At 40.7% G+C, this 12,500-nt stretch overlaps 1 protein-coding gene across 1 annotated transcript in view; it reads right to left on the reverse strand.

Annotated features, from left to right (window-relative positions):
- Positions 1-12,500, reverse strand: part of LOC138029760 (uncharacterized) — a 27,687-nt gene that overhangs the window by 2,451 nt on the left and 12,736 nt on the right. Inside the window, exons 5-10 of the mRNA XM_068877578.1 lie at positions 9,434-9,504; positions 8,109-8,245; positions 5,725-5,922; positions 4,255-4,285; positions 3,873-3,966; positions 1-81 (exon numbers count right to left, since the gene is read on the reverse strand). The exon at positions 1-81 is cut by the window's left edge and continues 2,451 nt beyond it. Of these exons, the coding sequence (XP_068733679.1) occupies positions 1-81; positions 3,873-3,966; positions 4,255-4,285; positions 5,725-5,922; positions 8,109-8,245; positions 9,434-9,504 (612 nt within the window). The remainder of the gene's footprint in view (positions 82-3,872; positions 3,967-4,254; positions 4,286-5,724; positions 5,923-8,108; positions 8,246-9,433; positions 9,505-12,500) is intronic.

Genomic DNA, 12,500 nt, shown 5'->3' on the forward strand with positions numbered 1-12,500 from the left:
CCGGTTGTATCGAGGCGGAGGTTGTTTGTCCGACTTCTCAAAAGATAACTCGTTATAGTTCAGTGGGGGTGGCTGGTCGTCCTACAAAATAAAATGCTTTGTTACTCGTTCGCTGGGTTCAGTGTGACTCAAGTCAAACGTGGGCGCACTCTACATTACCGGAAACCCTATTGGAGCAAATTTTTTCCTTTAACTTAATTAAAGGCGCCATGTTGAAAAATATGCGCTCAAGTGTTTCAACACGAAAAGAGAGAATTTCGTATCTTTAAGCGACCATGTAATGTTCTGTTTATTATATACTAAACACCAATGAAATAACAAACCATTTCACTTTAATATTTTTTGTGATCCTAACGAAGAACAAGGGCGCGATTTATTGTGTAACCATAGCAACAGTGATCTTTTCACGTGTGAAGATAACATGTTATTTTCCCTCAATGGTTTAAACTCGGTAGTCATATCTTAATTAAGTAAAGTACGATCGTCCGGGTGAGTGTAGTCCTGAGAGGGATTGTTTGAGATGACATTGACTGACGTTTCGACAACCTGAGCGGAAGTCATCTTCAAAGTCAAGTGACTTGTGTAACGTCAGTAGATACTATAAGAACTCCGTCAATGTCATCTCAAACAGTCCTTCTCAGGACTACACTCACCCGGACGATCGTACTTTACGTAATTATGTTATTTTGTACGTGTAAAGATATCATGTTCTCGTGCGAAAGCTCGCCTGGCATTTCATTGGTGTTCATCAGAAGCTCGTGACCTTGAAGCGTTTAAAGGACCCTAGTAAGCCACGCCCATGTTTCTGTTGACATACGGGAGTTTTAGTGTTGTATTACACTTGGGACTTGACCAAACCAAAAATAATCGTGAGAAAATAATACCAGCTATTTTTATCGGCTCACCTACATTTATTTGATAACCAAAAAAAAATGACAATGAAAACAAGGCATCCAAGGCAGTTTAAGTTAGTTTAATTCGTTGCTTGCGCGGTACTTTGTAAATAATGATACGCAGTATTGGGTCTCAGTAAATGTAAACTAAAGATGGTTTCATTTGTCGCTCACGCATATCGCAATTCACACTTGAAATTTACCAAATCCTCAAACGGGTGTTGAATTATCCAACAAAAAACTCTTCTCCCTGTAAAGTAAACACAAGCTGACCTCTACTTTCCAGATCAATATCAAAATATGTCACACGCAAGCTTGCTTAGTTCCACAAAACTAAGTTTTATCATCGGTTAGAAAATTAAATGAACAACGAAAAGATAAAAGCTTTTACAGGTTGTAATAGCGATCAGTATTCAAATGTTTGCCTGTGTTCAGTGCTGTCAGCTCGAGCGGAAGACACGCATAACATTTGAACCAGAATCATCGATCCGACGGTGAATTCGCTGTTCGCGATTCCTTGCAAGGTAGTCCAAGAAATTATTTGTCCACTTTCCAGAAACGACAATACACTGATTCTGATCATTCTAGCCGCTAAACGCCCTCTGTTCTTCGATGAATCAAAATTGAATAATTGCGGTACGCCTCGCTGCTACTCCAAGAGAAGATGTTGTTCGACAACGATCTCCGTTTCGACTCGACAACATGTTGCGAAGCGCAAGTCACACATTAATGATAGAAAAGGAAATTCTAATACACAGCTTATTTTTCGATGAAAAACAGAATTATATAGCCCAATTGATGTCCGACGGAAACAGATTACTTTCACAGTCACAGAATTCGCCATTTTCGGTATAGCGACTGAATTGTTGTGGGCGCGCAATGTTAGGTGGGTGACTAGGGTCCTTTAACTCTGGTTCAGAGCTGGGTTAAATTTCCTTATTTGGATGAAACGTAGCTCGCACACTTTCCCGCTCGTGTAGCATCGATCTTATTTTTGCCCATATTTGGGCATAAAAGTGGTTTTCTTAAAATCCCCAGCTTTGTTCCGGGAAAAGAGCTGCAAGTTACACGCTTCAAGGTCATGTGTTTCAGTGTTTATATAATGAGATAATTTATTTAATGTCAACTGCACAAGGAGTGGTAACGGCCACTGAGGTCTCCCGAGCGAAAGGCGCATGATTCAAGTGTGGGACAAACTAAGAACGTTAAATTGAAATTTGCTAACCAAAAATCGTATATAATTTATTAGTCGGATGCATAGACAAGTAAAGGGGGAATTATTACACTGAATGCAGGCAAAATTCAGCTAACAAAACAAATGAATAAAATAAAAGAGGTTCTTAACTGCCACTAAAATCATGCTTCGAGTCAGTTAAGAACCACTTTTATTTCATTCATTTGTTTTCTTTTTGTTTTTGTGAGTAGAATAAATTAAGGTTAAAAAAATGTAAAACTGTAGTCTAACAGGACAATGAACTTGTCGTCCGTAAAAACTTTGGTTAATCACAGCCTCAACAGCCTAAATAAACAACATATTTGTAGGCCTGTATTTTTTTTAATACTCATAAAAATTACAATTTCCTCGATTGTGATTGGTTTAAAAAAGTCCTTACCCTGCGAGCGGAGTCTCTTTCGATCTCTCTTGATAAGTCGGGAAGAGGAAAGAAGACTCTGCCAGCCGGCTCGACATTTTGTATCGAGCACGCGTTAACAATTCAAACGTATGCGAGAGTCAGTCACGCGAAACTAGTAACCGCAAAAACTACTACTACTACTGCTACTAACTACTAACTACTAACTACTAACTACTACCTACTACTACTACTGCTACTGCTACTGCTACTGCTACTGCTACTGCTACTGCTACTGCTACTGCTACTACTACTACTACTACTACTACTACTACTACTACTACTACTACTACTACTACTACTACTGCTACTGCTACTACTAATGATAATGATAATAATAACGGTTTATTCAATTGTCACGCTATTGTAACACGTCGCTTTTGATCATGCGCACAAATTGAAAAAACAGCCTTGACAAGTCGAAACTGGACTGACTTATCCATTTCTTTGGATGAGCGGCAAATCAAAATAAAGTCGAGCCGGCTGGCAGTCTTCTTTCCTCTTCCCGACTTATGCAGGAAGATTGAAAGACACTCAGCTCGCAGGGTAAAAACTCCTACTTTCCACTACTTCAATTGCCAAGTTGTTATCGGACATTTTAATAAGCCAACCACATTCTAAGTTATAGATTAAATCAACCAATCACAACCATGGTTTTAATCACCATAGAAACAGTGTACAGACTCCTAAATTGGGGCTTTCTTTCTTTCTTTCTGATCGACATTAAACAATTTACGCCTCCTTTGTCAGCCTTTTAATGCATATGTTCCCTTTCTTTCACAACTTGTCTCTTCTTTTCACGGAAATGTAATTTTTATGATTAATTGGTAAGGGGACTTTGTGTTGTCCAATAGACCTTATTCACGATGGCCGCCATGTTGGATTTGCTATTGTAACGCAAATTAGCCATACACTTCTGAGGGGGCAAACAACACAAGTTCGAGAGGTTATAACCAACGCCTTAGCCAAACAGATGATTTGTTTCACGAAAACTGAGGAGCTAACGAAGTAGAAAGTCAAACTGTCAAAGGCAATCAAAAGATATATAATTATTAAAAAGGTACTTAATTCTAAATACTAAAATGGAGTTTGAGCAATGTTATTTCAATATTTCGACGAGCCGATTTTCCGCAATTTGCCTTTTTTCCAATGTTTGCCCCCCTGAACATAACACATGGCTAATTTGCATGACACTTTGAAAACCAATATGGCGGCTATCGTGAATAAGGCCAATTCGGCCAGTAATCATGCTCGTGATAAATACATCGATTTTGCTATCACTCGTATGATTAAAGTCCTATTACCATTACTCATTGTTTGCAGATAACAGTTACAAAATGCGATTTACCTGTTTTTTGGTAGCATTCGGTGGGGCATACATTCTGGCCTCCACATAAGCGGGACTGGCTGTTCCTAGACCAGACGACGGAGGCTGTTTATTCCTGAAGAAAGAAAAATTCACTGTCAAAATACAAGATAAGGGACTTTTAAATCCTTCCATGAGACGTCGACGAAAACGCCGTACGTTTGCCACGTGACTCTTCAGTCATGTGACGACTATGCACCGAATCACTGCTATTCAAACTGATCAGGATTGAGCGATTCAACTGAAATATCCGTCAGTTAAGTGATTTTCAAGAGTTTTTGATTACCTGCGAGTTTTACCCTGTTTTTTAGAAAGTAAAAAGCTGAATGAACTACAGTACTTATAGCCAATAATGTATACTTACATGCGATAGCCATCCGCTTCGGTGTACTTCCCTAAAAATATACATACAAAATGCAAATTAAATGGACTTAACAACTCGACTCGACTTCCACCAATTAGTCCCGGGTTTATTCCCATAATCGGCATCATATTAGGGTTGGTTCTCTGTTCAGCTCCAAGAGCTTTTCTCCAGGTACTCCACATCATCTTTGTAGAACAGCTGAGGTGCCCATGAAAGCATAGGTCAGAACTCCACAACCTTAGGTCCATCTTTTACCATTATATCATACGGTATCTTTCTATTCCCTCGGATTTAGAGTAGGTTGGTTTAGCTAATATCTCCGAGAAGTTACCCTGCCAACCATGATATAAAGAGGACAGCGGAACGCCATTACCTACTCTATTCGAATAGTGTGTGGGTTCTCCAGCGTCCCACGCGGTTATAAACACGATTGAAGGGTTGTGAGACGGGTCCTGAGGTTTATTGGCCTCACTCGAGAAGACTAGAGAGTCTATTCATATGCAGATGTCATTACAAAGGCAGCACCTTCTCCTCAGCTATTTTAAGACTGATTATTAGTGCGGCCAGAGTTTTTGATCACGCGATCTCCCGCGCAGCCCATTTACCGCTCAAAAATGTTTCAACGAGATCCTTAAGGCCCATTTACTTAAGCCTTCAATTTTGCGATAGACTTTTTTTTGTTTTCCTTCAGCATAAAATTAGATCATTAAAGGCTTTCGTGGCAGGCAACACTCAAACATTGGATGGTATTTAATCGTACAATAATGTTTTAATTGGCTTTTTAAAAACTGGGCCCATTAGTTTACGGTATTTTCTATTTTTTGTTATTACTGTTATTCATAATAATAATAATAATATTATTATTATTTTTTTTTTTTTTTTGCACGGCAACTGCTGGAGTTTTTGCAAAAAAAAAGCACGCGTGCAGTGCGTTTCGTGCCAAATCCAGGATTTTCTATTTAGCACGACGAATCCCTCGTGCGGTTACTTGGTTGCGGACCGATCACATCGAGGCGTTGTGGTTATTATTTGGTGGGACTTGTATTCTAAATTTAGATAACACGTGACAAAGTGATAAACCAATGAGAGATCGACACTTCAGGTTATGAACTGCTGGGCATGTGATGAGTAGTGGTAGTGGTAGTGGTAGTGGTAGTGGTAGTGGTAGTGGTAGCGGTAGCGGTAGTGGGAGTAGGAGTGGTAGTGGTAGTGGAGGTGGTAGTGGTAGTGGAAGTGGTAGTGGTAGTGGAAGTGGTAGTGGTAGTGGTAGTGGAAGTGGTAGTGGTAGTGGAAGTGGTAGTGGTAGTGGTAGTGGTAATGGGAGCAGGAGTGGGAGTGGGAGTGGTAGTGGTAGTGGTAGTAGTAGTGGGAGTAGGAGTGGTAGTAGTAGTGGGAGTAGGAGTGGTAGTAGTAGTGGGAGTAGGAGTGGTAGTAGGAGTAGTGGTAGTGGTAGTAATTAGTCATACTTACCCTTATTGGCTCCAGAGCCCTTCCTCTTTCGGCAAACACAGCACACAACGATGACGACGGCAACAATCACAACAACCGCAATGCAAGCACCTATGATGCCCCACATAGCTTCATCAGACAGCCCTGAAAGCTCTCCTGAATCAGGTTCTTCTTTAGTGTCCGTTGTTGGACCGGTGGACGAACCAGAAGGCGCCACAGCTAAAACCAAGAGAAAGTGTTGAAAGATTACACGGAGATCAATAAAGAGCTGTGTCAAAGCCGTCTTTTATCCAGCTCCAAAACTGCTCAAAACACTGCAGAGTTCGTGTGGGGAGTTTTCGCGAAAATAAACACCACGAAATTTAATAACATGTTATAAAATCATTTAATGAACGTTAGATTATCTTGTCGGTGCTCTCTATTCAACTTTCGGTGTACAAGCTCTTTTCGTCTGAATCAATATAACCGTGTTGTAGTTGCTGTAAAACATCCTTGGTGCAGTCGTCAAATAAACCATTCCTAACTGGCTCCTTGTAAGGGTCTGTTTACATGGAGGAAGGAAGATCCTAGCACTAGGAAGATCCTAGAAGGCGGATCATCCTAGCTCCATGTGTTTTCTGTATGCAGTTTACATGCAAGAGGTTGTACTTGGCCCTAGTGCTAGGATCTTCCTAGCTGTGAGCTAGGAAGATCCTAGCACCATGTAAACTGCCTTCGCTCGGAAGTTCCTGGTACTAGGGACAAAAAAATAAACATGGATTCTCTTCTTTCAGTTTTCAGAGATGATATTATAGTGGGAGGGACCAAAACTATTAATCGAAACTATATGTAACCGATTCACACTTAAAAAAAGTTGACAAACACATGAACCAAACCAGCCAATAGGGAGCTCAAGGGGGCTAAGTCACGCAAAATGATGTACATGTAATTTCTTGACACCAAAAATGCCCAAAACGTAGCATGAAACATTGCAATAACCACTAAAAACTGTGGAAGAAGATAAAAGAAATACAGCAAAAGGAGAGACAAGCATGGATGGACACAAATGGACAAGATGGAAACGGATTGCATTTGGGTAATCTTGAAAAAAGTCGGCCCGACGTTTTACAAGTTTATGGCAAACCTCCTGGATAAAGGTTGTCTCTGCTCAGAATCATCTTGCTTGCGATGTGACGATGATTTTATCAGTAAAGGATTTCCACATTACCACTTTCGAGTCTTAAAGGCCCGACAATCATTGCGAGCCATAGAACAATTTTCAGATAGGAAAATCCCGCCAAACCTGAAATTCATCCAATCAGATCGTTCCGATAAGTAATGCGAATTTCCATAACAAAAACAAACGGTCGAAAAGCCCGTCGGTTTTAGGTGGGCCTTTACCTAAAGATTTCACCAAAACACCCTTAAAAAACGTGACGTAACCCCTTTAAGCACGCAAGGTTTTCGAGTCACGCACAACAAAAGAGAGTTAACTAAACAAGCCAATGGTAACAAAATTGTGTCCCTTGCACACAGTGGTGAGGTGCTTAATTAAGAATGCAACGTTTTTGAGGAACTCTACGACCGACAACTGGAAGTGACCTGTTCCTCTTTTAACTTGTCTAGTCACTGTCATACTTATATTGCTGAGGAACGTTTCTATGTTAGAGACGATTGGTTTAAAATTCTGAAGGAGACTACTGTCCTGATAAGCGAAATGTTCACTTCCGGTATCCGTCCGTGGGCCAAAAAGTCGCGTACTTAAGCTCCCAGGCTGATACCGCTTTCCTCCAAGTGTCTAACTGAAAGATCCAGAACAAGGCAAAGAGCCTGACTGCTGGCTGTATTCTTGTTTGAGTGGTCTCATTCGTTCAGAAGTCCTTCAAGCTAATCCAGCCAGGTCGACCACATGCAGGCGTTCCCTTTCCTTCTTCCTCGCGCGACCTCCGCGTTCTCGTGCTGGTTCTCCTTTTCGCTTCTTTCCCCCTTCGAACGCCTACCATGCTGGCAGAGATCGACCACTACACCAATAAATCCATCCCCTAGTGTTCGCGAACAGCGCGCGGTTTTTTTTTTTTTTTCTACGTCCTACAATGTACGTTGTTCGCGGCAAGCGTTGTGAGACGGGGCGTATGGGTTATAGTCCTTATCCGAGACAAGCACTCGGACAAACCATTTCCAGTTGTTATTACAAAAGACAGCACTTTCCTCTCAGTGATTTTAAGACCCTGAGTGTTGGTCTGGCCAGGATAAGAACTCGCGACCTCCGGCACTGTGGTCCGATGCTCAACCAGCTGAGCCGATAGGTCAGCGGTCAAAGCACGGTTGACCATGCCCAGTCCGCGTATTACAGAACAAAAAAAAAAGAAAACCAAAAAAGCAAAGGGAAAACTGTTGGTCATAACAGAACACAACCGAAGACTCACTTGGATTAACTTCCAGAATTCTATCAACTGTGAATGCTCCAAGTCTTCCCGTTGCCACGGCATCACGAAGAGGGCTTAATGGATCAACAACGGTTTTTTCAAATTGAAGATCCAGATAGGCTCGGACACTACCACGGCTAATAATTAAAACAGGCACCGGTTAACATTACAGCAACTACAAAATGAATATCCATGATTGCCCAAGTTTAAGGGTTCCCTGGAATAACATGTTGCCCTCATACGAACTCCTGACTCGAGTTACAATAAAGAGTTTTAATTAAGGACGCCGGCCACGGGAATCACAAGGACACCAAACAAGACTTGAGGGAGGTCAAGAACAGCGCCCTCGCATGGATCAAGCATTGGCGTGACAAGATGTTACGATGATGACCAAGCAAGAATATTATTGGTTTAAAAAGGAAAAATACTCGTGCTGCACGTGCGGCACGATTTTTTTTTACCGTACTTCACAAAACAACAACGTGAAATCACCAAATTTTAGGTTTCGACAACAAAGGGGTGAATAAAACTATGGAACATACATGTTCTGCATTTACTTTAAAACCGTTTGTATCCATCCAGTTACAGCATGGTCCGCCTGTTACTTAGGGTTTTTTTTCAAAATTTCCGACGAGCACCCCCGCCCTTCAACTTAAACTACAGATTTATCTTTCTGGTAATCTCTCGCCATTTTCCGAAGTTTCCCTGTAGTTGAAGTTCACTGTAACTGGACAATTTGTGTTAACTGTACTGTTTGTGCATTCCACGGATACGCCCTTATTGGCGTCTTGTTATTTTATTTTTGGCAGCGCGCAAGTCTTAACACTACCTCGAAGTATCCATCTTTGCCACGTACATTACCGAAGGTCTGCTTTTTATCAGCAGTTGCACCAAATCTAGTTTTGATTCTTTCACCTTTTTCGGTTGACCCTTAGCTGTATGACGATGAAAGTAATTTCCAGTTATTTGACAAAAGGTCTTCCATAATTCATAATTTTTGTACTTTAATCCTATGTCTCTAAAACTTCCCGGATAGAACTCTGTTGAAACATCTCCCCTTCCGCTCAACCAACAGTGACCTCATATCATTTCCAAGCAGTGGAAAGTTCTTCGTGCACATTTCTCTCTCAAGCCGCAGTCTGTTTGTTTACTTTCCCACGGCCTCGCTCACATCAAGAATGACACGTCACAAATCGGGGCACTCCAATTGGTCACGTGAGCAACTTTAAAATTTAAATGCGATTGATGCCTTTTTCCGGTGTGCAAACAGTTTAGTGATTTCGGTAGTAACAGAAAATTATCATAACAGAAGACAACTTAGCTACCTGAACCTCGTGACCTCTATGAGATAAGGGTGTTTTCCTGCATTCCTAGGTTGGCTGTAAGAGACCGAGACCTGTTAAAAGCAAAATAAATAAATAAATATAAATATCGGCTGCGCTTATCACCCTTACTTGCAGTCGAAGACTGAATTGCGAAGGGCGCAGCTCACGATATCGGGCTGAAGGCATACAAAGGCGCGCTATACAGTCCATGTTTGATGTCGGAGCACAGCACCACAGCTAGATGTTAACTAGCTGTGAGTCGATTTTGATGAGGGAGGAAAACCGGAGTACCCGGAGAAAAACCCTCGAGTCAGGTTGAGATCGACTGAAAGTCAGCCCACATGCAAGCCGGGGCCAGAATTGAACCCTGGCTAGTAGTGGTAGGAGGCTCGATAGATAACCACTAAGCCACCCTGACACCCAAAAATCAGAAGTATGGAAGCAAAAGAGTGAAAATCCACACGCTAACGAGTCATCAGGGTGGATGAGTTACACAAGATGCCATAAATTCATGGCTTGCAAAAGCAAGGGTAAAATGTGAGTCTTTAGCTGCATCACGCAGCAACAGAGTCAAATAACAGCATAGCTCACAAATTCATCGCACAGTCACATTAAGGCACATCTACGATGCGGCCAACCAACCACTCAATTGAGCGAATATGAGAATGATATACACATTATGTATATCACTTTCACATTCTTTGAACAAACTGACTGTGATAAAAATGTTGACTCTGCGGCATAAATGCGGCAGTTGTTTCGTGAGAACAACACGTGGGAACCTGTATTCGTATCAAATTCAACCAATAATTTGCAATACGTTTCATATCAAATAAATATTGCTTTGTCTGATCCCTTCCATGCATTTGAAAATGCAAGGAAAATTCGCACTGAAGCTCACGCTGTTTAACAGTGCATGCCAGAATTTTGACAGGTCACGGAGCAAAGATGTCGAATTGACACAATATTCTTTGTGAGCTGCTATTTACTTTTATTTAGTTTTTATTCCTTTACAATTCAAAGGTTAAAAAGTATTTAAATACTTCAAAGTGAACTTCGACAATTGCAAAATTAAATATTCGGACTCAACCAGACTTTATGCAACACAGCCCGGGATGTGTCGAGGACCTCAGACTCTATTTTCCTTCAATTTAAGATGGGAAACACATGACGAGGGATTCCAATTCTTCCTAGTGAATTCGGAGAATTTGATCCCCTTAATTCCACGTCTTCAACACCAATAGGACTTGATTTTATTTGACGTTTCTATGTGAATAGACCTTTTCATGGTTTCTGAGAACATCTTGGTAGGGGCGCAAAGGTGGCCTAAATTACAGTGACTGTATGAGATTAAAAATGCGGGTCAGAAAAAAATTCAAGGACTTTCAAGGACCAGGAATAAAGAGCAGAGACTTTCAAGGATTTTCACGACGCGCACGAACCCTGTTTTTATTAGTATCATTCACTCAACAGAAAATTATATCATTGCACAAGGCACAACGTCTGAGAATTGGATATTTGAAATCTCATGTCGCTTCAAATTTCGCGGAAATTTTCACTTTGCATAATAATTATTTTGTTTACAAAGGTTTATATGAAAATTACAAATTCGTTTACAGTCGTTATAGTTTGATTGTGATCGTCACACCTCAAGGAAATAATCTCAATACAAGTGCTCTTTGAGAGGTGTTTTCGCTATCCACAATCATCAGACATTAAAGGATTTATAATGGTTCAAAGCTGACAAAATTCCCATACACATGTATATTCACTGTAATTTATGCCATGTTTGCCCCCCAACCAATAGGGCGTCAGAAATTTTCTGTCTCCCAACGTGATGCTGCGGCGTCTGCCAGCGAAGTTTTGTCATTTGACGCAAAAATGGACTCAAAAAATACATCGTTGTTATCTGCCTCGGAAACAAGCCTTCATTAAAAGGTGAACAAAAAGATATTTTTTGTTAACATGACAAGCTATGGTATTGAATCTGTTCATTAAAACAACCGAGCTGTCCGTGTAGTATTTCGGCTGCCTAGCACTTTGTCACTGATCGATTGATTTTACATCATTCAGAATCTTCATCTGAAGCCATATCCCTAGCGAGTTTTAATTTTCTCACACATAATTTTTATTTTTTCTCCATTGACCGCGTCTTCAGCAAAAGTTATATATAATAAGAACTTGTATCGATCTGAACAGTTCAAAATGACTCTCACCTTTTCACAGAACTGTGAAGTATTCGTATGAAAGGAAAGGAAAGGAACTTTATTTAAGTGTCTAGTCGTTCTAGCGCTGGAGCACCAATTGGGGACACTGTAAATTGAAATTAACAATTAACGCAAATCAAGTCAAATGAACCGTCCTTTATATAATCAAGTAGGATTAATAAAAGTATAAAACAAAACATCTTTTCAGTTAGTGACTTAAAATCAAATGAAAACCCGAGAGGATTGAAACAGATCAGTTTCAAGTTGATAAACTCTATGCGCAAAATTTGATTTCGGGTTGAGGTAGAGACTTTACAATACCATCAGTAAACTAGCGTCCAGGAGCCGGTTTCTCGAAGCCTGATTAGCGCTAACCGTTGGTTAAGAGGTATCAAAGCCTATAAGTTTCCATCATATTTAACGCTGGTTAGCACTAACCATGCTTCGAGCAGCCCGGGCCAGGTCGGCACGGTCTTAACGGTGACTTTGTCCCTTTCAGTGGAAAGGGAGCACTGTCACGGATGTGGATGCATCAGATTTTTTAATCGAAACTTGAAAAATTCAACCTGAACATTTCAAGTTTGGACAGGTGCAGACAATATGGTGACCACTGTTGCACGCAAAGTTTTAAATACTCAGCGCACAAATAGTGATTCAATCTCCTCAAGAAAGCAAAGCAGAGCAGTCAAAATGCCAACACAGCATCCACAATGAAGAGACATTTTTTAAGGAATGAATTCATGAGAAATTCAATGTACGATGTAACCGAAGTGTCAACCGTTTTGCCATCAACTGCTATCAACAAGGATCTAAGTCCGTCTTTGTGGCTCAAAAATCACTTCCCTTTTTTCTTCAGGTTT

Source organism: Montipora capricornis, chromosome 13 (genome assembly GCF_036669925.1).
Source record: "Montipora capricornis isolate CH-2021 chromosome 13, ASM3666992v2, whole genome shotgun sequence".
NCBI classification, from domain to species: domain Eukaryota; kingdom Metazoa; phylum Cnidaria; class Anthozoa; order Scleractinia; family Acroporidae; genus Montipora; species Montipora capricornis.